This window comes from Ovis aries, chromosome 2, assembly GCF_016772045.2.
Source record: "Ovis aries strain OAR_USU_Benz2616 breed Rambouillet chromosome 2, ARS-UI_Ramb_v3.0, whole genome shotgun sequence".
NCBI classification, from domain to species: Eukaryota; Metazoa; Chordata; class Mammalia; order Artiodactyla; family Bovidae; genus Ovis; species Ovis aries.
Window position 1 is genome coordinate 36478646 of NC_056055.1, and position 25756 is coordinate 36504401.

At 45.2% G+C, this 25756-nt stretch overlaps 1 protein-coding gene across 10 annotated transcripts in view; it reads left to right on the plus strand.

The window, feature by feature from the left end:
• The window catches only part of FRMD3 (FERM domain containing 3), a 416578-nt gene that overhangs the window by 328797 nt on the left and 62025 nt on the right, over positions 1-25756 (plus strand). For all 10 annotated transcript variants that reach the window (XM_060409135.1, XM_060409137.1, XM_060409136.1 and 7 more), the window contains 3 exons: positions 8340-8414; positions 8730-8798; positions 15190-15314. In XM_060409135.1, the coding sequence (XP_060265118.1) occupies positions 8340-8414; positions 8730-8798; positions 15190-15314 (269 nt within the window). The remainder of the gene's footprint in view (positions 1-8339; positions 8415-8729; positions 8799-15189; positions 15315-25756) is intronic.

A 25756-nucleotide genomic window follows, 5' to 3' on the forward strand; every position in this document is an offset into this window, starting at 1 on the left:
GCTTCTGAAGGGCTCTGACTCTGTGAAGCTCAGAGCTTCCTCCACTGCCAGGAGCCAGTGTGAGGAATCCCGCCCATGACAAAGGTCATGAGGAAAGAAGCCCGACAAAATGCAAAGGCATGACCCGGCTTCAGGGGTTCCCCCTGGGTTTTCCTGAACATCTACCCACAAAAACCAGAGTTGGTCTGATTTTATCGTACTGTGCTTTCCACTCTTCTGACATTCTCTGGAAAAAAGTTAACTCAGGGCTTCAGTCTCCTGCATATGAAAGGAATGTTTCAGCTCAAACCCCTCTGATGGCTCTCTAACTTGCCTGATAGGTTCCTCCAGACTTTGTACAACTTGTGTATTGTTTACAGGCCCCCAACCACGAGAGGCACAAAGCTTAAAGCATCTTAAAGATACAGAGCCTTTTCTAAAAAGCTAAAAATTATACTGGTAATGGGTTTCACTGTTGAGTCAATGACTGCTGCCAGGCCTCCATATTCTTTATCTTTTAGGCACCTGAAAGATATTAATCAATGTAATTGGGATATAGGAATAGGAATATAGTAGTTTTGATGTTAGCAACACTAGACTTTTGAGTTAATTACTTTTCTTTGTTATATATCACTGCACTCCTCTTGTGTCCTTGCTATGTAAGAATGTAACTTTATTTAGTGCTTTCTGAGAGTGGCACCAGACTTTGGGAAGAACAACACTTTTAAGACAAATAAGCCTTCTGGTTGACAAACCCTTATCAGAAAAGGACTGTAAAATGTTAATTGGCCTTCTGGCCAGAAGATGATGTAAATCACCTAAGACTTGTGTATACAACTAGGTATGCAGAGAGAAAGCCTAGTCTTGATAAGAGTCAGGGCTGCTGATGCTGCATAACTGTATTATCCATTGATCTCTATGTACAAAAAAAAGGTATAAAAGGCCTTTCTGGACAATAGAGGATGGGCAAGTCACTGGACTGGTTTCCCCTGTGTCTTCTTTACTCTGTTTTCTGGCTGAATTCCCATCTGGAGTGAGGAGGCTCACCACGTCTACTTACTTACCCTGGCTTTTAAGTCCCGTGAGAGAGGGAGCCCAAGGCGGGGCACCCTCCGCTATTCAAACAAGCGCTGGTGGCCTAATGTAGATGGTGCAAACTTCTTGTCCTGAAGTTTTATTGGCTTTCCCCATAAACCAAGTTATTCAGCCTCTTTTCTCCACTAAATTTTCCTACTACACTATTTCTTCCTAATCTCTCTTTATATTTCTAATTAAATAAATAAGTTTTCCTTGGACTCTTTGCAACCCCATGGACTGTAGCCTACCAGACTCTGAGGAGCCTCCTAGTCCATGGAATTTTCCAGGCAAGAGTACTGGAGTGGGTTGCCATTTCCTTCTCCAGGGGATCTTCCCAACCCAGGGATCAAACCCAGGTCTCCCACACTGCAGGCAGACTGTTTACCATCTGAGCCACCAGGGAAGCCATATTTCTAACTAAATAAGTAAGTTTTCCTCACCTAAGCCGTCTCCCCTTTGAATTCCCTGGATCCACCGGGGCAGGACCCCGGCACTCCTCTGCCTGCTTCCTTTCCTGGCCCTGTTTCCAGCTGATCATGGTTTTGGCCTGCATGGTCTGGGCTGGCAGAGCAAGGCGCTGATCTTTTTTTTTCTTATAATTGGAGTATAATTTCTTTACAGTGTTGTTAGTTTCTGTTGCACAACATGAATCAGATATATACAAATATATATATACATATACACACACACACATATACACACCCCCACCTCTTGAGTCACCCCCGTCCCACCCCTCTAGATCATTACAGAGCACCAAGCTGAGCTTCCTTTGATATACTTCCAGCAGCTTCCCACTAGCTATCTAGTTGACACATGGTGGGGTATATACGTCAGTGCTATTCTCTCAGTTTGTCCCACCCTCTCCTTCCCCTGCTGTGGCCACAGGTCTGTTCTCTATGTCTGCATCTCTCTTCCTGCCCTGCAAATAGGTTCATCAGTTCTACTTTTCTAGATTTCATACATATGTGTTAATATGCGATGTTTGTTTTTCTCCTTCTGTCTTCACTCTGTATGGCAGACTCTGGATTTATCCATGTCACAAAGCCCTGATCTTGTTTCCTGGATTGGGAGTGGTTTGTCTCCTCCTTTGCACTTCACCTGTCATGAGAATAGGGAGGCCGCATGGCCAAGAATTCTCTAGTATGCTTTTAACACATGAATGTGGTGCTAGTTGTCAGCTGGCCCGGGGCCACCGATCAGGTTTGAGAGCCCTGGCTCTGAGATCTGCTGCCTGGGAACAGAGCCCAGAAACAGAAATTCTCCCTCCTGCTCTAACCCCCTGGGGGTCCCCAACACAGACTTAGACAGTCACCATCTGAGAGCTTCCTCCCTGCCATGTGTTTTGGGTGCTGCCACCCCCAGAGCCCTGGGATATGCCATTTCTGGACACTGATTCCCTGAAAGTGCATTAGATTCCCTAAAGAGTTCAGTGGCTCCCTGGTGGTTCTTCTGATGAATCTATCTCACACCTGCTTTAGGCTGAGACTGTGCTAGGCACTGGGGACACAGTGGAAGCTCAAATGACACTCTCTGTCCCCAGCTTTCTATGGAATTTTGTGCAGGACATAAAGGTAGTCCCTAATAAATTTCCTGTCTGGGTTAGTGTGCATTTTGTCAAAGAAACAGTATCACACTTGGTCATCAAGATTACACTTGGTCGTCAAAGACCCAGAGTATCTCCATAAACTGAACTTTCACACTTCAGTGAGCATGAGAGTTACCCAGAAATCCTGTTAGAATGTGGATTCTGGTTCAGTAGGTCTGGGTGGGGCCCAGGAGTCCAGATTTCTAATAAGATCCCTGGTGATGCTGAGCTGCAGGTGTATGGCCCACACTTGAGTAATGAGGTTCTAAACCAGAGATCCTCAGCCTGATTGCACATTAGAATCACCTGGGGGAACTTTTAAACAATAACAACATGGACCCTACCTGAGACCCAATTAATCTGAAATCTGAGTCCTCACCAAAATGTGTACACGAGTGTTCATAGTAGCATTCTTCATCATAGTTAAAACAGATGCCTATCAACTGATGAAAGGATAAAGGAAAGTGGTATATCCATACAATGGAATATTATTGAGCCATAAAAGGGAGGAAGTACCTACTGATTCCTGCTACAACATGGATGAAACTTGAAAACATGATGCTAAGGAGTGAAAGAAGGAAGGGACTTTTAATAGGTATTGGGAGGTTCTTTTGAGGGTAATGAAGATATGTTTTTTATGAATCTCTAACTTTGTAAATTATACTGAAAACCACTCAAGTGTACAGTCTAAAAGGATGAACATTATGTTTTGTGAATTATATCTCAATAAAGCTTTTATTTTAAAAATTCAGAATCTGGGATGAAGGATCTCGATATTAGTGGTAATATACCTTTTCCAGGCAGGGTGAGCCTGCAACCTAGGGTTGTGTGCTCTAGTCATGTGATTCTCAAAGTTTGGGTCCCTGGACCAGCATCAGCATTTCTGGGGAACTTGTTTTAAAGGCCTGGCTCCAACTCAGACTTACTGAATCAGAACCTTGTATTTTCAAAAGCCCACCCAGTGATCCTGATGCATTCTGAAGTACGAGGACCTGCATGGCCAAGACATTATTTTAAAAATACAGAAAAGCCTGGGTTTGCAGCCTGGTTCCTCCAGCTTCTATGATGTGACCGTTATTAAGTGAATTTACCCTTTTGTGCCTCAGTTTCCTCATGTAAGAATGTGGATTGCTTCTTCCTATGAGAGAGCTTGAGGATGAAATAAATTAGTGTATTTAAAGTGCTTTTTAAATAATAAATTAGTGCATTTAAGCACATCCCTGGTGGCTCAGCAGTAAAAAAAATCCACCTGCAATGCAGGAGATGGGGGACTTATCCCTGGGTTGGGAAGATCCTCTAGAGGAGGAAATAGCAACCCACTCTAGTATTCTTACCAGAGAATCCCATGACAGAGGCGCCTGACAGGCTTCAGTCCATACGGTTACAAAGAATCAGACGTGACTGAGCAACTGAGAATGCAGTGTGCTTTGGATGGTGAATGATGCCTAGTAGGGCTCAGTAATAACATATATTGTTATTACAGTGATTACTCCAGAGGCTATAAACCATGGGGAAAAGGGAAATTGTATTGTTAGTTCTAGAGGTGGCCTTTAGAGCACCAGCCAGTGTCTCCCCAGCACCTAACCTGACCTCCGTCCTCAGCTCCTGTACTAACAGGTACCAGAGGAGAAGCTGGAAGCAAGGGTGAGTGGGGACATACTCCTGCAGAGCTGTGCTGTGTGTACATAAGATGACACTGATACTCAGAGAATGCTTTTTCTATTCCAGGCACTGTGAGTATGTATGCACGTCTCACAAATAGTATCCCATTTAAAACAGACTTTCAGTGTCAGGACTGAACTCCATAACGCCATGGGAAGGGGTCTCTAGGTAGAGTGACTCTGCTCTGAATGTTCTGGGGGTGGGGGAGAGTTGTGACAGTAGAAAAGAGAGAAATAATGAGACCACCATTTGAATACACAGGCATCACCCAGTCAGGTGCTGGTCAGCTGGGGACTGGATTTCCCTGTGAGGTCAGAGATTTGAGAATAGCCAGTGCTTCTGTGCTGAGGTTTTGATGAGTAGCTGGAGATGGAAGTGGGGAGAGGAAAGACCAGAAAGGAGGCGAGAGGAGAGAGAACTGCTACTGCTACTAGGCTGTGCCCGCGTTGCCTTCACTGGGAGGAAGGCTTGCTCTGGGCTCATGGATGGGAGAGCCTGGGAGCAGAGATCTGGAGCGGGTCAGCTAGAGCTGGAGCCTGAAGCTTTTATTTGCCTTCAGAGTGTTTGACATGGTTCCCAGTATGGCCACGGCTTAGAGAATTGGCTTCAGTAGCTCAACAGTGAGAAGGCAATGCAGAGGTTTGGGGAGTGATATCAGGGGTAGGGGAAGAGAGAGAGGGACGGAGGGTGTCATATAATGAGCAAGGAGTACCATACATGTTTTCAGATCATTTCGTCTCATTTAAGCCTTCCCAGGTAGCACCAGTGGTAAAGGGCCCACCTGCCAATGCAGTAGACGAAAGAGATGCGGGTCAATCCCTGGGCTGGGAAGATCCCCTGGAGTAGGATATGGCAACCCACTCCAGTATTGTTGCCTGGGAAAATCCCATGGACAGAGAGGAGCCTGGCGGGCTACAGTCTATGGGGTCGCAAACAGTCTGACACAACTGAAGTGACTTAGCACTTCTTATTTAACCCTCCTCAGAACACGATGAATTAAGTAATCTAATATCATCATTCTTTAAAAAATTTGTAAAGAAACTAAGGCTCAGAGAAGCTATATGACTTGACAAAGGTCACAGGACCAAAAGCAGGAAAGAATCCTGAGCTCCTGTGTTTTGGGGTAAAATGCCACCTGGGAGTCATTCAAGGAGGATGTGGGGACTCCGAGGTTCTCCGATGCAAGTAGGTGGCCTTGGAATGGCCTTGGAGTGTTTGATAAAAATACAGATTCCCAGGCCTCTATTTAGAGGGACTGAATGAGCCTCTCCAGTGATGGCTCCTGGGAGCTGGTACTCCTAACCCTGCTCCAGCATCTACTGATATACAGCCAAAGGTGGCCACAACTGCATGCGTGTCCTGTGGCCCAGCCACATTTCTCTTGCCTTCATTCATTTCCTTCCCATCCCACTGTCCGTTTCCCACTTCCCAGGGGTTTTGTGGGGTTCACGCTCTCAGAATAAATTCCCCTGTTAAAACTCCATAAAAGATCTCAGGCCAGACATTATTGGGTGTCTCCCTGAACATTTGGGAGGGCAGGGGATTGGTGGTAATGCTCTCGATAGAGTTCTCTGAGACAGTGAAACCACACAAATAACCATTGAGGGCACTTAACTGTTAGAAAGAAGCCTCTCACCCTGACCAGACAGCTATTCGCTTTCTCTGTGAAACATGCCTGCTAGCCGGTTTTCCTTGACGTACTTGGTGGGTTTGTGTAGATGCAGTGGAGCACTGTGAGGCCTTCCACCAAGAGGCTGTTCTGAGGCAGTAGCCTCTGCATGGGACTTAGAAGGGCAGGAGCTGAGGCTGAACTGGCGAGAGACAGAGCTACCCACTGCTCCCTAGACGAGCCTCCATCTGTGGAATTGCTGTGCTAGCCACACCTCCATAAAATGGGTACAGAGTTGAGTCTGAATTTCAAAAACTGCCATTAGGACTCCTAGTAAGCTTTTTTAGCAGACGACCTTGCCGTGAGCATCCTTAGGAACCTAGAGCAACAACAACAAAACAATAAAAAAGCAGAAACTGCTTTAAAAGCTTCTCCACCTCCTACCTCTGAATACTTGGGAGCAACAACTCTGCTGAGATGGGAAATGTGTCCAGGCCTGTGCCTCTCTGGGGCTAAGATTGGAGGTAGGGTAGCAAAGAGGCCCAGACCAGGCACATCCTCAAGGGAGGAGGCACAATGATGCTGACTCCATTAGCGAGGCTTGCTGGGCCATTTCTCCTCTTGAGTGCATGTGGTCTGTAGCCTGGCTTTGGCCAGCAGCCTGTCCCAGGCATCTAGACCCCTCTGCAGTGTGGGTTTCATGTGCTCTGCTTATCCTTAGGGCTCCCATGCTGTCTTCTCTGGGCCCTGCCTTGACAGGAATCCCTCTCCCTGGGCTTGACCCCCTCTCCTGCCCATCTTGCTCCCTGGATTCATCCTTTGTAGCCGGTACTCTTCTCTGTGGGTTCAGGTGGTTTGCAAAATAGTATTTTTTGTGACTTTCCATTGTCCTGAGGACAAAGACCGAATCTTTAACAAGGACAGCTGAAGGTCAGGTCCCACTAAATTAGTGGGGAGAATGTGTGAGTGAGACTGTAAAACAGTCGTAATAACAGCACAGGGAATTGTACATCAGATCATCTTAGTTCCCCCAGTGCTCAGGGTCTGGGCTTTTACCTGCTGGGCCTTCTGCCTGGAACACAGCCACCACCCGCTGTGTTAACACCTTCCCACCCCTGAAGTTCAGCTTAGAGATCTCTTCCTCAGGCCACCTTCTGTGGCCCCCAGATCAGACCAGCACCACCTCCATACTCCCATTTCATCTTTTTTTTCATAACGCCACTGCTTGTAATTTACCTTTGTTCTCTTCTTTGTGGGGTTTCTGGATGAATATCCATTTCCCTCTGGGCCTTACATTCCATGAATGCAAAGTTGTGTCTTCCTTGAGCTCTGTGGTGCACAGAGCAGAAGAGACAATTGGTTAATAGTGCTAAGTGATTGAACCCAGGCTTCATGGACTCAGGGATGGGGCTCACTGCCCACACCGAAGCTTCCAGACACAGCCCTCATTGTGTGATTGTCTCTACTCAGAATTCCATAGAGCATATTGTTCTGTTTGGTTTTTATTGAGATTTTGTAATGATCAATAGTTTAAAATGATCCTGAACTCTGTAGACCCATTCTTTCTAATTTGTTGGGTTTAACCGCATTAGGCTCAAGGTGTCTGACTTTGAGGTATACTGAGGTATCATAGGAATCAAATGCCCCGTGTGTGGCCTCTGGACTGCACATGTTCTGAATTGTTCTTTCAGAGTGGTGGTATTTTGTTCGTATTTATGGGAAGGGCTCAGAGGTGCTGAATCAGGGCTTGGCTGGGCTTCTGTTCCTTGTGTATCTTAGTCATCGACTGGTGTGGTTTCTTTTAAAGGGCACTAGGTCATGGTGACTTAACCCGTGTTAATACTCAGAAACCAGGGATCATTTCCATGGTGACATAGGCCCCTGTGCCATCTCCCAGAAAATACACAGCAGGTGAGTTCTATGTGACATGGGGCATGACCTGTGTCACCAAGGAACTGCTTTCTGCTGCAGTGCTGGCATAGCTCCAGGCAAGAAAGTCTGCCCAGCAAAAAACTGTAATGATGCCCTCTGCCTGAGCCCACCCTCTTCCTGTCACTACAACAGAAACTGGGAAAGAATCCCTGCTGATCATCAGTATTGCCTGATCCTTTTTGCAGATCATAACCTGGTAATAGATTATGATACCAAATGTGTGGGTCACCAACAGCATATACAATAATGAAAAGAGATCACATAGAAAAGACCACATTGCAACATACATGGTGAAAGAAACATTTCTTTCAGGTGTGTGTGTGTGTGTGTGTGTGTGTGTGTGAGAAAGAGAGTATGAGTGTGTGTAAGAGAGAGAGATAACAGTATAACGTATCTGTTTCTTGGCAGTCAGAAATATCTGATTACCACACATTACAGCATGTTCCACTTGGACTTTGCAGTGTCATACCACCTCTGCTCTGCTTTTTCTTACAGGTATGCAAAATCCAGTCAGATCAAGACGGTGTCAAGCAGCAAGATATTTTTTAAAGGAAGTAGATTTCGATATAGGTGGGTACCCATGGTTCCACTTCGATGATGGGGTTGGCCTGGGCACAGCCTTTGATGTTGGAATATGGTACTGATACTTGTAAATCAGTGCACTTTGGGCCATATCCCAGTTTGGAGACTCCCTTTCCGCTCATCTCTTATGCCCACAGGATCTCTCAAACTCTGTAGTAATATCCCCTCATGGAGGAGGAGAAGGCATGGATTCTTAAGAGTTGGTTCAGACCACTGTGAAGTTTAAAAAAAAAAGTGCACACACCCCTCCCCTTCCACTCTGAGCATCTGTGCACAGACACCGTATTTCTGTCTTTTTTGCAGCGGTAAAGTTGCCAAAGAGGTGGTAGAAGCCAGCTCCAAAATCCAGAGAGAACCCCCAGAAGTGCACAGGTGAGTTGGGGTAGTCCCTAGGGCTCTGGGAGGTTTCTGGGTGGACAGGAGGGTTTCAAGGCAGACTTCGCCAAATCCACTAGAACAATGAAGGGAGCAAGGGCACTAGCTGCCTGGCCCTGTGTTGTTTTCAGCCCCGGTTCCAGGCACTCCCATCATCCCCCGGGTCTCACTCAGACAGGTCTGGCCGGGCTCCATTCTGAGTTACCGGCTCTGCAGGGAGTCATTGCCCTGATCTGGCCTGGAGTATCACATGAACAAGCAGGAAGTGCGCGAGGCGTGGGTGAGCTGGGCTGTCCCCTGACTGAGTCCCTCATTCTGTCCTCTTAGAAATGCTCTCTGCCCTTGCCTCTGTTCATCACTCGTGGCCAGTTCCCACTGGCCCAACTCCTCCTAGACTATTGCACATGAGGGGGTAGGGTGCCCATCGCTCATCAGACCTTTAACTCCCCAAAGCCACTCAGAGGAATGAAGAACTTAGTCATTATCGGGACAAGGGTGTGCTTCTCTGTTAACATGGCAATATATGTAATTCTGGGGAATAATAAATATTCTCTTAACCATGCTGGACCTCTTATCACCACAGTTTACACAGATCATTGTACATCCTAAACTTCAAGTATGCTCCATATCTAAAACTGGACGTTCTCATCCTGATTTTCCTCATTTTGAAGGCAAGATCATCATAAGATATATTCTTTAGGAAGTTTTCACACACTGGTGGGCACCAGTCCTTCCTTCCCCACCTTTGAACTTGGATTCTCCCTTATGCTCAGATTTTTTGCTCAGCCTCTTCTATCTCCAGGGTGATCCAGTGAGCTGGGTACCTCTCAACTGGTCCTTGCGGCAGTCAGGCAGGAGGCGGCCACGGTCTCTCAGAAGTGTAGCTAAGCCAGCCAGCGTGGGCACCCACACAGGCGAACAGAACTGCAGTCAGAATGAAATCTGGTGCAGATGTGTACAGAGAATAATTCGTTCTTGGTTTAGGGTGATCCAGTGGGAAGCTTTTCATACTGTTCATGGAGTTCTCAAGGCAAGATTATCGACGTGGTTTGCCATTGCAGGGAACCACGTTTTGTGAGATAGGGAAGCCTGGAGTGCTACAGTCCATGGGGTTGCAAAGAGTCAGACACAACTTAGCAACTAAACAACACATGGGAAGCTGTCACATGCAAGTCTGCAAAGCAGTCTCTCCTGCTTTAAGAAGCAGGAGAAAACTGTAGAACGAGGGAATCAGGGGTGCCCCAGCTGGGCCCCCTTGGAGCAATGCCTGTGAAAGTCTTAGAGTTTACCTGTTCATGACAATGGTCATTTTTTTAAAAAATAGCCTTTTTATAGCTCCTCCTCTACTTCCAATTGTGGTTACTCAGTGAAGCAGAAACAAAAAAAAAAAAAAGAAGAAATAGTAGGACATATCATTGGAATGTTTCCAGACTCTTTGGTCTAGAAAGACCTCAGGGATCACCTGGTTCAATGTTTCGATTTTACACATAAGGGAACTTGAGTCTTGGAGAAGTTAAATGATTTGTCTGAGATCATAAATATTTTGGTGGCACAAGTAAGCCTAGAACTCCAGTGTTGTGCCCCTGAGTCCTGTGCTCTTTTCTCTGCAGCATCTGCTGTCTAGAAAGCCTCTGCATTCTCCTAGAAGCTGGGAGGCAAACCTACCCCAGGGGCTCAGCTTGGGCTTTATTCTTCCAGCTTAGAAGCATGAGTGTTTGATCTTAAAAGAAATACTCGATTCTGGGGAACCCCCTTGAAGGCACAAACACAAAGTAGGAAAATGTTTTTAACGGTATACTTTCAGAAAGACCTACTCCAAATATGCAAGGTTTTCCAAAAGCCCATAGTTACTGTCTACAGAGGGTTAATGAGATCAGGAACTGCTAAGTCACTTCAGTCGTACCCGACTCTGTGCAACCCCATAGATGGCAGCCCACCAGGCTCCCCTGTCCCTGGGATTCTCCAGGCAAGAACACTGGAGTGGGTTGCCATTTCTTTCTCCAATGGATGAAAGAGAAAAGTGAAAGTGAAGTCGCTCAGTCGTGTCCGACTCTTAGCGACCCCATGGACTGCAGCCTACCAGGCTCCTCCGTCCATGGGATTTTTCCAAGCAAGAACACTGGAGTGGGCTGCTATTATCAGGAAAGAATATTTTAAAACATTTGTCTTTTAAATTTACATTTGCATCATTTGTGAGAATCAAGCCTTCCTAGATCAAGGCTTCTTAAACTGTACCTTGCACAGGGATCATCTAGGGTTCCTGTTAAAATCAGATTCCAATTTGTGAATCTGGCATTTCTAATGTGCTCCCAGATGATGGCCATGTGGCTAGTTCATGGTTTGCACTTTTGAATAGCCAGACTCTAGATTACTGGTGGTGGAGGTGGTGGAGGACTCAGATTCATCCTAGTGAAAAGCTTTTCCTGGAGTGGACTGATCCACCAGAGCAGATGAGAAATGAGACATCCATCAATTCAATTTATAGTTTTTCTTTTCTGGAATCTCCTAAAATCTCCCAGAATATTACTGCAACCAAGGCTCTATAGGCCCTTTCAGCCCTGATTTGCATGCTCTTTCTCGCTCTTCCTCTCCCTTCTCTTACATGTTTGTGAAAGGAGGCCTTTCCGGCCCTCAGTTCTTTGGCAGTATCTCTCAAACCTCTGACATCACAAGGAAGAACTTGTTTAAGGTAATGATACCAAGTACGCTCTGGGAGGACAAGGCTTGGGCCTATCTTGGTTACCTCCATCTTACCCACCACTTTACACAACGCTTGGTCAAAGTAGGTCAGTAGACATTTGTTGAATGGATGTATGCACTGGGAGTATGGGATGACGGCTTTACTTCTAATTTTCTGAGACTTGAGATCTGTCTGTGGTGCTGCCTTGGGGACCTCGCCCTCCCAAGAAGCAGCACTGTGGTCAGAGCCAGGGTGACGTGTGCCACTTTCAGCAGCCACTTCTTGTTCCTTCCCAGTAGCTGGCTGCAGGGCAGGAAGTTGTTTCTCTGGAACAATTATCGTATTTTCGAATTGTTTTTGACCTCTTTGCAGCGGCTGTCAAAAGTGAGAGCATAGTAGTGAGCTCTTTCTCTGGCAGGGCTCGAGGAGCTCTGCTCATCTAGAACAGTGACAGTAAGACTTCACTTAGCTTTCTTCCCTCTCCCTTGAGATTCTCCTTTTCAAAGTATAGCCAGTTCTTGGACTTCCACTTCTGTTGATACATGTGTGACATAGAGAAACAGATGCAGACTGAAAACACTGTCTTGGGATTTTTCTTTTCTTCAAAAAGAGAAGATGCTCACTCTCATGTTAGCTCACTGATCTTTGCTGATGACAAGATCTTTCAGCTGATGAAACTCTATCAGCTGGCTACTTGGTGAGAATTACCTGCCCATTCCAGGGCCCACTGAAGTAGAGGGCTGTAGCTCAGAGTTCAGATTCAACTCCTTAAACCATCTGGCCATAGAGCCTCCACCAAGGGATTCCCAAAAACAGCACTCATTCCTGAAATGAGCAACAAGCGAGGAGTCATGAATGGGTCTAATCTTGGCTTTGTTGCTGTGGTATATGTCCTGCATAACTCAGTGTCTCAGATCATCAGTTTGTTCATCTATACAATGAGATTCATGTATCCCTCCTCGACTTCTAGGTTTTCTTATGGGCATTAAAATTATGAAGTGCAATAAAAATGAGGTGGTGATATTCTTGTTATCACTGCTCTTCCAAAAATGGGATGCTAGAATCTGACAGACACGTTCACATTGAAGTCTCTTCAGATGGAGCTTTTGCTCACAGGCCAGCACTTCCTTTTGTTCCAAGGAGTGGTGGCCTTAACTCCACAAACCTTGTATTTGTTGCTCGATGTTATGCCATCATTTTTTGAAGCCACTCTTAGAACACACTTTCAGTTCCCGAAGGAAACTTCCCTTCTCAATAGAATCCTTACAGCAGTTTCACTCAGAAACTGTTCTATGGAGAATGCTCATGAGTAGGCTGCAAAGCAGGTCTGGCACTTTGGCAGAGTGTGCTGGCAGGTGGCCTCTGAGAGTGAGGGGCCACAGCACAGAAACTCACCTGATAGGGAAAAGAAGAGCCTCCCTAAAGGCTCGCTATGGGTCCCTCCTGGTTGTGATCTACAGTGTGATTTCTGGAGGAGGAGAACCTTTGTCAGTTCAGCTGGCATGCGTGTTCAGAGATGGATGATCCGGAATTAGTTTGTGCAAGAACACAAAACGGGCTTTTCAGAGGTCAGAAAACCAGATAGTCTGCACACCCAACAAGTGCTTTGCAGAACTAAGACTGCAGTCATGAAAGCCACAGGGCTGACAGAAATCCCATGAAAATCTCAAAAAAAGAAGAGAAAAAAAGAACCCTTTACAGTAAAAGAAGCCTTCGCTCCTGGTGATTTTAATCTTCCTCTTACTCCTCCCATCCTTTCTTCCCCTGTGAGGAATCCCTGCTTCCCCTCCTTTTCCTATAGACCACTGCACCTGCCAGCACTTATCAGACATTACCTTCCCTGGGAGGTCTTTCCTGGCTCTCCCCTCACTCACAGCAAGATCAGGTGCCCCTTTCTGCTGTCCCCCTGGACCCTTGGCCGTCTCCCATGAGATGTGTGCTTTTCTACACTACAGACTCATGGAGTGAAAACAGTGCCCAAGACCAGGGCTTTAAACGATATGAAGTAGGATGGAAAGTAAAACATAGAGTCTCACACATAGCAAGACTACTGCTGTTACAAGAAACCCTTTAGCTATGTCTTCCTGCAGGAAGTGTGTGCATGTGTGTGTATGGTGTGCATGTGTGCTAAGTAGCTTCAGTAGCGTCTGACTCTTTGCATCCCTATGGACTGTAGCCCACCAGGCTCCTCTGTCCATGGGATTCTCCAGGCAAGAATACTGGAGTGGGTTGCCATGCCCGTCTCCAGGGGATCATCTCAACCCAGGGATTGAACCTGCATCTGTTATGTCTTCTGCATTGGCAGGCAGGTTCTTCACCACTAGCGCCACCTGGCCTGGTGTGTGTGCAGAGAGATGATATCAAATGTATTTCTGTAATGTGAGTCTCGGTCCAAAAAGTTTGAAAATCATGGTTCTGGGGAGTGAGTAGTTTAGGATGAGGACCATGGTTCTCCAGAATGATACATAGATATCAGCTGCAAAATAAAGGATTGTAGAATGAGATAATGAAGACAAGAACTCCATGGTTAAGCAAGTCCTTATAAATTTCCTTTTCAACCAGTGGCAGCTTTTAACTCTAGATGCTACCAGCTTCTTCTCTGTCTGGCCCCAATGCCTAACAGAAATGCCTAGGCTATTAAGGCAATCCCATCAACTAGCCTGGAGAACACCCATGCCAGTCTGAAAGGCCAACTTAATGCCAAGTTTGCTTCAGTTTCAAACTGAGCACCCCTTAACAAGATGGCAAGAGAGGTGCTAAAAGGCACATGAGAATGGATAGGTCAGTCTCTGCCTTAGAAAAGGTGGGGCTGATTAATACACCAGTAATTACAGGGCAACAAATATAATAAATTTGAGTTGTGAAAGAAGGGACACTAGAGTGAGAAGAAAGGGGAAGAGAGAATTAGTGGCAAAGGCAATCCAGGAGGGCTTCAAGAAGGAGACATTTGACATCATCTTTGAAGGATGGGTTGGTGTTAGTTTGGACGGGAAATATGGAGGTGGGAAGGGTGCTGAAACACCCACCAGAGGCACCCACCTCTTTGTCAGGGCATACAGTGTAAATGGGCTGCCTGGCTATCCTCCAATAGTTTTGATGAGACAACCTGCACAGTTTCTTTGCCATCTGCTCCCTGTTGCAGCTACCAACACACATGTTCTCCTTTCAAAAGGAGAAAGTGGAGCTGCATTCTGTGGCTGCTTGGTGAGTAGGGTGTGAATTTGAGTGGGAATATTAAATATCAATAGTAGATGTTAGACATCCAGCAACACCAAAATAACTCTCAGCTGTAGATGGCCTGTGCCATCTTCTGGGCAGAGTTTTTGTTTTTGTGGGTTTTGGTGGTTGTTAAATTACTTTGAATCATGCCCTCCATTCACTTTTCTGCATATCTAGTTCAGTGATACCTTCTCTTGTGTATTTCTGCTTCCCATGTCTTTTTTCAATGCCTTGTCTTGTCACACAGCATGTCCAAGTCTGAGGACATATGGGGAAAGATATTTTCTTTCACTGTGTTGCATTAGCACACATGGACATTAGAAGACATGTCAGGACCTTAAGGATAAAAAGGGCTGTGTGTCATCTTTAACACTGGCCTAATGCACTGTGTGAGTCTAGAGACAGGGGCCAGCTTGGGTAGTCAACTGAGACGGAGGGGCCAGTGTTCCTGATGGAAACCAGATCCCTCTGGCTTGTATCTGTTTTCAGAACAAATATTTCTCAGAGCCGCAGCTCCCACTCCTTGAACAAGCAGCTCATCATTAACATGGAGCCCCTGCAACCCCTGCTGCCTTCCCCCAGCGAGCAGGAAGAAGAACTTCCACCAGGTGAGGGTAAGTACGCTTCTTTCCAAAGGCCGGCAATTGCAGGCTTACCCTGGAGGAATGAGGGAGGCATCAATCCTGGGCACCTTGGGTAATGTGTTGGGGCGGAGGTCAAAGTGAGTCATAAACTGTGTTTTTAGTAAGTAAACTGTTCACATCTGGAAGGCTGTGTTATCCTGAGAGTTCTATCAGTTTCTCCCAGAGAGAGTTCACTGGTACAAAGCATTCCTAAAATTACATGTTAAAGAAGTAATGGTGTTAGACCTGTATCCAGTATGGTAGCCATTACCCATGTGTGGGCTTCCCAGGTGGTGCTAGTGGCAAAGAATCCGCCTGCCAGTGCAGGAGATGCAAGAAACACAGGTTCAATCCCTGGGTCAGGAAGATCCTCTGGAGTAGGGAAATGTCAACTCACTCCAGTATTCTTGCCTGGAAAGTTCCATGGACAGAGGAGCCTGGCGAGTTACAGTCCATGGGACCACAAAGTCAGATGTGAATGAGCACATGAACAGGCACCCATGTGTAGCTATTTAAAACTAACATCATTACCTAAAATAAAAAATTCAGCTCCTCAGCCATATTAGCTAGATTTCCAGCCCTCAGTAGCCACAAATGGCTAATGGCTACCATCTCCATCCTTCCAGAAAGTTCTACTGGCATGTTCTTGGCTATAATCACAATTATATTAGTGGTTATAAAAAATTCTTCATAAATATCTCTACACTAGTCATCCCCTTTCTGCCTCAGTGCTTTTACATGCCCTTATTCCCTTTTCCACTGGGCCTTGTCTGACAGTTTTAATACAAGCTAAAATATAAAGGGTCCATTTCAGCCCCAAAGTTGTTATATTTGTAAATTATATAATATATGTGCTTCTAGGTTTCTTGTTTTATTTGTATGGGCTTTACTTACTTCAGGGAAGAATCTTACCCCACTGCTTGCTGCACACACCTGGTGAGGCAAATTTCACTCTCATTAATTTCAAAGGAAATTTTTAAAAACTCATATAAGATAACATTATTAGAACCATGAACCCAAACATAACAGGCTTTTCCTTAACTTTATGATGACATTTAAAATCTGGATACTGGGCAGTTTCAAGAGGGTGGGTCATTCTGTCCCCAAGAGATGAACTTCACCTGCAGTTTTAATTCAAGAATCCTTTCCTTAGGGGGAAATTCTTCAACCCATAATAAGAACATGACTTGGCATATGACCAACCTAGACAGCATATTAAAAAGCAGAGACATTACTTTGCCAACAAAGATCCATCTAGTCAAGGCTATGGTTTTTCCTGTGGTCATGTATGGATGTGAGAGTTGGATTATAAAGAGAGCTGAGCACCGAAGAATTGATGCTTTTGAACTGTGGTGTTGGAGAAGACTCTTGAGAGTCCCTTGGACTACAAGGAGATACAACCAGTCCATCCTAAAGGAGATCAGTCCTGGGTGTTCATTGGAAGGACTGATGTTGAAGCTGAACCTCCAATACTTTGTCCACCTGATGCGAAGAGCTGACTCATTGGAAAAGACCCTGATGCTGGGAAAGATTGAGGGCAGGAGGAGAAGGGGATGACAGAGGATGAGATGGTTGGATGGCATCACCGACTTGATGGACATGGGTTTGGGTCAACTCTAGGAGTTGGTGATGGACAGGGAGGCCTGGCGTGCTGTGGTTCATGGGGTCACAAACAGTCAGGGACGACTAAGCAACTGAACTGAACTGGGCATGCAAATATCCATGGGGGAGGTCATAGCAACTGATTCATACTGAAGTGTAAGGGATTTTAATAACTCTTTCCCCGAAAGGAATTTTCAGGGTTGGAATCAGGACTAGGCAACTGGATGCCACAAATTCCATGAGTAGAAGGAAAATGTACAAAATACAAAGAATGGTGGCCTCCGGAGACATCTCTATCCCCCTCTTGGACATAGCATGATAATAACAAGAACCATTTGTTATAATTTGGCAATAAGGAGTTCATGATCTGAGCCACAGTCAGCTCCTGGTCTTGTTTTTGCCGACTGTATAGAGCTTCTTCATCTTTGGCTGCAAAGAATACAATCTGATTTTGGTGTTGACCATCTGGTGATGTCCATGTGTAGAGTCTTTTCTTGTGTTGTTGGAAGAGGGTGTTTGCTATGACCAGTGCATTCTCTTGGCAAAACTCTATTAGCCTTTGCCCTGCTTCATTCCATATTCCAACACCAAATTTGCCTGTTACTCCAGGTGTTTCTTGACTTCCTCCTTTTGCATTCCAGTCCCCTATAGTGAAAAGGACAGCTTTTTTCGGTGTTAGTTCTAAAAGGTCTTGTAGGTCTTCATAGAACCGTTCAACTTCAGTTTCTTCAGCGTTACTGGTTGGGGCATAGACTTGGATTACCGTGGTATTGGATGGTTTGCCTTGGAAATGAACAGAGATCATTCTGTCATTTTTGAGATTGCATCCAAGTACTGCATTTTGGACTCTCTTGGTGACCATGTTAGCTACTCCATTTCTTCTGAGGGCTTCCTGCCCACAGTAGTAGATATAATGGTCATCTGAGTTAAATTCACCCATTCCAGTCCATTTTAGTTCGCTGATTCCTAGAATGTCGATGTTCACTCTTGCCATCTCTTGTCTGACCACTTCCAATTTGCCTTGATTCATGGACCTAACATTCCAGGTTCCTATGCAATATTGCTCTTTACAGCATCAGACCTTGCTTCTATCACCAGTCACATCCACAACTGGGTATTGTTTTTGCTTTGGCTCCATCCCCTCATTCTTTCTGGAGTTATTTCTCCACTGATCTCCAGTAGCATATTGGGTACCTACTGACCTGGGGAGTTCCTCTTTCAGTATCTTTTCATTTTGCCTTTTCACACTGTTCATGGGGTTCTCAAGGCAAGAATACTGAAGTGGTTTGCCATTCCCTTCTCCATTGGACCACATTCTGTCAGACCTCTCCACCATGACCCGCCCATCTTGGGTGGCCCCACAGGGTGTGGCTTAGTTTCACTGAGTTAGACCAGGCTGTGGTCCATATAATTAGATTGACTAGTTTTTTGTGATTATGGTTTCAGTGTGTCTGCCCTCTGATGCCCTCTCGTAACACTTACCGTCTTACTTGGGTTTCTCTTACCTTGGATGTGGGGTATCTCTTCACGGCTGCTCCAGCAAAGCGCAGCTGATGCTCCTTACCTTGGATGAGGGGTATCTCCTCACTGCTGCCCTTCCTGACCTTGAATGTGGAGTGGCTCCTCTCGGCCCTCCTGCGCCCACACAGCCACCACTCCTTGGACATGGGGTAGCTCCTCCTGGCTGCCGCCCCTGACCTCGGACGTGGGGTAGCTCCTCTTGGCCACCACCCCTGACTTCGGACGTAGGGTAGCTCCTCTCTTTGGAAGGAATGATGCTAAAGCTGAAACTCCAATACTTTGGCCACCTCATGCAAAGAGGTGACCCATTGGAAAAGACTCTGATGCTGGGAGGGATTGGGGGCAGGAGGAGAAGGGGACGACAGAGGATGAGATGGCTGGATGGCATCACCGACTCAATAGACATGTGGTTGAGTGAACTCCAGGAGTTGGTGATGGACAGGAAGGCCTGGCATGCTGCAATTCATGGGGTTGCAAAGAGTCAGACATGACTGAGCGACTGAACTGAACTGAACTGATTTGTTATAACGGCCTTTATGCTCTGTCTCAACAATTCAGTCTGTAAGCTCTGTGCTAAATTAATGTTCTTAGCCCAAGGGTCCCTGAATCCATGTTGCTGGTCTACATTTTTCTGTGCCTTCTCTATCTTTGTATGTTTCCAAAAGCACAATAAAAGCAGCTTTTGTTTCTGATCACCAGTGATTTTTCAGGGCTTCCTCTTATATGCCTGGAAGATTGTTTGGAGTGGAAATCACTTTTTCTGGACATCAGGATTAGCTTAAGATTGAATGAAGGAAGATGTGGCTAAGGGAGAAGAGGAGGGGAGAAAAGATAATCCAAGCTTGGGATTGTGATTTTGCATCATCTATAGACATGGAAGTCTAGATGGGAATAAAGGTTGGAAGAGCAGTTACCATGGAGAGTATTGAAACCAGACTATTGATGCCATCAGAATGCCCCAGATGTAAGGGCGGGGTAGGGGCGGGCGCTTGGGTAAGCTTTCCCCTGGACCCTTAATTACATTTAATTAGAAACTCACATTTTGCTTCATTTTCTATAGGGGAGTTCCATTGCTAAATACTAGCCTTGTCATTAACATTACAACTGTGTGGACAAGAGACATATGCATTATGAAAAGTGAAAGTGAAGTCATGTCTGACTCTTTGCCACCCCATGGACTGTAGCCTACTTGGCTCTTCTGTCCATGGGATTTTCCAGGCAAGGGTACTGGAGTGGGTTTTCATTTATTAGATATTTATAGAGCTATTTTGGACTTCTCTTTTTTTTACAGAAATTCTTTCACCAGCTGTAAAGTCACACTGATAGGTATCTCTCATGAAAAGTCCAAAATAGCTCTGTAAATATCTAATAAAATTCTCTTTTCTAGAAGAAGTTTTGCTTTATGGAGTATCTTTGTGGGTTTTGAAATCAAGCAAATCATAGTAACTTCCAAGATATAGAATCAACTCAAAAGGGAAAGAAGTAGAAACAACAGTATTGTTCAATGTCCAGCAGATAGAAAGAACTCCCCAATCTAGAGAAGAGAGAAAAATTGTCTTCAGTTCAGTTCAGTCGCTCAGTCATGTGCGACTCTGTGCGACCCCATGAATTGCAGCACGCCAGGCCTCCCTGTCCATCACCAACTCCTGGAGTTCACTCAGACTCACGTCTATCGAGTCAGTGATGCCATCCAGCCATCTCATCCTCTGTCGTCCCCTTCTCCTCCTGCCCCCAATCCCTCCCAGCATCAGAGTCTTTTCCAATGGGTCACCTCTTTGCGTGAGGTGGCCAAAGTACTGGAGTTTCAGCTTTAGCAGCATTCCTTCCAAAGAAATCCCAGGGCTAATCTCCTTCAGAATGGACTGGTTGGATCTCCTTGCAGTCCAAGGGACTCTCAAGAGTCTTCTCCAACACCACAGTTCAAAAGCATCAATTCTTCGGTGCTCAGCCTTCTTCACAGTCCAACTCTCACATCCATACATGACCACAGGAAAAACCATAGCCTTGACTAGACGGACCTAGATGCTATCTAGGTTGGTCATAACTTTTCTTCCAAGGAGTAAGCATCTTTTAATTTCATGGCTGCAGTCACCATCTGCAGTGATTTTGGAACCCCCAAAAAATAAAGTCTGACACTGTTTCCACTGTTTCCCCATCTATTTCCCATGAAGTGATGGAACTGTGAAATTCAAAGTTATAATTCCCACAGGGAACATAGCTGTGTTCTTGATACCTTTATATTTTAGTTACTATTTTTGAGTCATATCCTGCTTCCTATGTCTTGTCTTTGAGTATCAGATAGTGGAATTTAGATATTCCATAGGGATAAGTACATAATTAAATAGATTCAAGTATCTCTGATATATAAAGAGAAGAGAGGCAGAGAATACAGCTTTCAACAAAGGTGCCTCCACCTTTGTGGATGGGCTCTCTTTCTGGGCAGATACAGTGTGATGAATTTAGTTTTATCCTTGTTGTGATACTTTAGCCCTTTTTATGTCTCAGCAAGAGCCAAACCAAGCAGCAAAGGCATGCTGAGGAGCACAGGTATTCAGTAATCGTGGCCCGCAGGCTTAGTTGCTCTGTGGCATGTGGGATTTTCCTGGACCAGGGATAAAATTGGTGTCCCCTGCTTTGCAAGGCGCATTCTTAACCACTGGACCACCAGGGAAGTCCTGACAGTCTCTGTTTTTCCTGGAACTTGAAGATTCCCAAAGATAGCTGGGGAGAACACTGTTGCCCAGATGAGCTCAGAGGTGTTCTGGGTGAGAACATGTTACCCAAGCCACTCAAGCGACAGCTGGAGGATCAGCTGTGAGACTGGCTGTGTCTGAGTAGAGAAAAAACAAAATCAGTTCCTAGGCATCACTAAGCAACAGAAACGTTTTCAGTGTCACCCCAAAGTTGCTTAGTTACAGGATCCCAGTAGATTAGTGCTGTGGACAGCTTGAGATGAATAGAGCAAAGCATTTGAAAAGTGCCCCTCAGAGTTTATGAAAATTTCCAAAGAAGAAAAATTTCAGAATGGGAATTTTTCTAGGTGAAAATGACATTTTCACATGAATAAGGTCCCCACAGTGCAGGGAGCAAAATGCTTGCATGTTTTATTAGTAGAGTGTATTTTTCATTAAGGAAAAAAAGATGATGGTAGAGAAGGGGAATGCATTGCTGTCCACCAGAGCGATGGTACAAGTTGGCATAGTTCAACAGGCAGGAAACCATGCTTTCATCTTCTTGATAGATACAACTAATAAGAATGGAAAATGTTTGACACCCTCTTGCTGGCAAAACAGAAGCACAGGAGATACCAAAGTTTCCATAAAGGAGTGCCTTGCAAGTAGCAATGTGGTTGGTTTGATGGTGGCTTAAACCTGCATTTACATATGGTTGAGAAAAGTATCTATATCACAGAATAGATGGGAATTAAGTAGATGGTAAAATTTATTCTCCCAAGCCACCCCTTAGCTCTGTTTCTGTGTGTGTTTGTGTGTATAAATGCACATATATGTCATGGATGTGACTGTGTGTGGGCAGAGGGGAAAATGGGGTATTTTAAGGGTTATTTACAGTGTTTAGCCCTAATCCTAAGTGATTTAAGTTGGCACCGTTGAAATTCTAAAACATCTATATGTGAACCTGTGAAGGCATTTTGAGCATACAAAAAGGTACAGTTCTCAGCCATCAAGCATGCCATACTCGTGACCACCCCACTCCACCCTAACACTTAAAAGGTGACCCATGGGGCCAACTCTGTTCTCTAAGTGCAGGTCTTTCTGCACCATACCAGGCAGAGCCTCACATACCCTACACAGTTGTTCCCATCCCATCACTGCTGGAATGTCTAACAGCCCAAGGCTGCCATGCTTACACTGCCTTTACTGAGTCTGGTCTCCTCCCTGCTTATCTGATATGAAACTTCCTCTCCCTCTTTTGTTCCTTTATAGAGTTCCCTGGCCAGGGCTGAAACAGATTTCCTCAGTGTATTAGTGTCTCTCCTCCGTGCCATTTCCCACCGTGTCCTAAGTAATTTCTTCCTTTTGGCCTAGGGTATATATCAGGGTGTGCACTATGAGTGATGCAATTGTCTATCAGAAATTTTTTTTACGTTTCATCGAACTCCAGGAACTGTTTATAAATCCAATGGGCTCACCTTTCCCCTTATAGGTAGTGCTACCTGGTAATAGCAGATGAGTTAGCACAGGCTCTTGTCCCTGCCATTGGATTTGGGGTTTCCTGTTTGTTTGTATTTTCTTATTATAAAACTAATTCATCATCTTCTAGAAAATCTGGACAGTACAAAAAGGCATAAATAAGCAGAAAAAAATTACCTCCCAGATTGTCCCACCTCCTAGAGGCAATCATTGTGTTAACAGTTTTCTTCCGTATCCATTTTAATGCCATTTCAGTCATCCTGTGTGTGCAGTTTTTAAAATTCCTGCTTTGTTTGCTTAATGTTGAAAGCATAAGTGCATGAAAATGTATCATAAAGTGAACTATAGGCCAAACAATGAATTGGGAACATACTTAATTCAAACGTGGACAAATGGGTTAACATCCTGAATTAGAACTCACACAAAATACTGTTTTAAGCATCTTTTTGGCATTGCACAGGTTTGGACTCTCCCAAACTTTTCCATGTTACAGCCCCAGTCTCCCACTGCTAATAAGCAGAGAGCAAACCAAGCCTGCTTCCACAGGAGCTAGGAGCCTCAGCAGAGCAGAGGTCAGCTTCTGGTTTTATTTGTAACTGCAGATCCAAATTTCAGAATTCCTTATCACATTTTTTGAATTCGAGAAGTTTGGGTCGGCAACTCCTCTAGGGTAGGAAATGCCGAGAGCAACTCAGGGGAAGAAATAGAAGCCTGAGCAAGCTCTGCATATTCACTTTTGCAAGCTCTTCAAGGCTTCCACCTTCCCCACTTTGTGCTTTTCTTTGGAGTTTCTGTCATCTTTGGAACTTTGGTTTCTGGTATCTTCTGATGAGTTACGTACTCGTAAGTTCATTTCACTTGAAAGAGATCTTTGAAATTTGAAGTGTTTACATTGCTGGAAGGAAGCTAAATGCTTGGTTCCTGATGCAATTTAAGTGTTTTTATCTTGCCAGGATTTTGAATTTTTACATCATACGATGCCAACAGTGTGTGCATCACCTCAGTTCTGTAGTTGGCTAAATCCCTTAAATTGTTCATTTTAAGACATATCCTACTCCTTGGCATAAACACAACAGGGCTGTGGATAGCTGTTCTGTTTCTCCACTAATGCCTTGCAGCAGAGAGAAACACAAGCTCTGGTCTCGGCTCATCCACCTTTGGGAGCCTCATATTCTTCGTCTCTAAGACAAGAAGATAAGACTTGAGCACTACTCAAATGATTCCTAGCTCTAAATTCTTCAGTTCTTTTGCCTAATGTCAAGGTCAAATTCCCGGACTGTGGTTTGAGGTCTTTCGCAATGAGAATGGGAACTTGCAGACAGGAATATTTTTCATAGCTTTTGGAGGTTAGAAGGAATCTTAAGGATGTTCTAGCCCAAGTGTTGGCAAACTGACTGATAGTCCATGGTCTCTTTTCTTTGGAATCTACAGGTGAGAAAACCCAGAGAGAGGACAGTGTGCCCAAAGTCACAGAGCTAGGTACATCTGGGTTTGGGATCAGGTTCTGATTACCAGATTCCTGGCTTGAGTGTCTTACATGACATCAAACACATCTAAAACAGTTCGACTTCTTGTGAAAACAGAACCATTAACTAGGGAACTGCATTTAGTTTTCAATCATATCAAGTGAATTATCAAAAGAGACATCTTACTCTGTGTAAGTGTAGGGAACTTGTGTGAGTGGTAAGAAGAGCTGCTGCATACTCAAGGCAGGGTTTGAGCATTTGGTTCAGTCACAGCCTGCCAGGACCCAATGTCTCCTCAGAAATGTCCAACCCACTGGGAGCATCGCCTCCCCGGGGCCCCCATGGTGGGAAGGCTGTGGATAGAGGTGCCGACCAAACAGAATTCCTGATAGAGCTGGGCTGCAGGGCAAACAGCCTTTGTGCAGGAAGGCTGTCTCCCTCTGGGAATCATGTTCTGATTTTTAAAGCTGAATCTGTTAAATAAAGAATAGCTCACTCCAGGCCTAGTTCTAATTACTCATTGTCTTGTGCTGAGAATCTTTGTCTTATTAGTGAAAGCAATTCAGTTCGGAGCTTCCCACATCACCGCTCCTGCTCAGGTTGGCTCTTGGCTGCTGCACTAAAGTATTAATACTTAATTGCTTTAAAGGCTTCAGCTGGGGTAAAAAAAAATATCAGTCAAGTGTCCCATGGAGTAATTCAGTCGCGCTCCTTGAGGGTTGGGATGTGAGCCAGGCAAGAGCGTCAGCGTGCGCAGCTGTGACAGCCAGTGTGGTCTGTGACAGGCAAGATATTCTGCTTTGGCATTTGGACAAGAAAACACTCCCACCACCATCTCTAAGAAACCGCAGGAGAAGAAAAGTGAAGATATTGCTAAGCCAGTGTCATTAGAAAGCAGAGGCTATAATTTTCTGGATTCCATAGTCAGCATGGGATTCTATTTTCTCATGCTTTTATTAGCGGATTGGTAGTGAGTGTTAAGTAAATACGCTTTATGATACCCAGGCTGACATGAAGGCAGCAGCTCACAGAATCTCCCTTCCTCCCTTCCTCTTCTGTTAAGGCCTGATGCCAATTATGTGAAAGTGTTGGGCAGTACAGGCTAGTTCCACTCTTTTAGGTAGGTCTGGGACAGTATGGGCAGAGTTCAGCAAAGAGGCTCTGGTTAGTTGGTACAAGACTGGATGTTGGGCATGTCCACTGGGGTGCATCAAGGCCACCTGCAAGGTAGGGCAGCCTTCCTCTTGGTTTGGCTGATGGAGAACTGGAGGCCCTGGAGCCATAGCTCCCAGACCATGGGTTTCCCCAGTGGCCCACTGGGGTGGAGGAAATGACTATTCAGACTTCTAGGGATTTAGCTTTTATCACCTCCTCAAACAATTTCTATTGTATAGATTTTATAAAGGTTATAATATATCAAGACTGTACACAGGACTTCCCTGGTGGTGCAGTGGTTAAGAATCCACCTTGCAATGCAAAGGTCATGGGTTTGATCCATGGTCTGGGAAGATCCCACATGCCATGGGGCAACTAAGCCTGTGAGCCACAATTACTGAAGCCCACACGCCTAAAGCCCATGCTCCATAAGAGAAGCCACCGCAAAGTGCACCGCAACTAGAGATTAGCCCTCCTTCCGCAACTAGAGAATAACCCCCCTTCCACAACTAGAGAAAACTCCATGCAGCAACGAAGA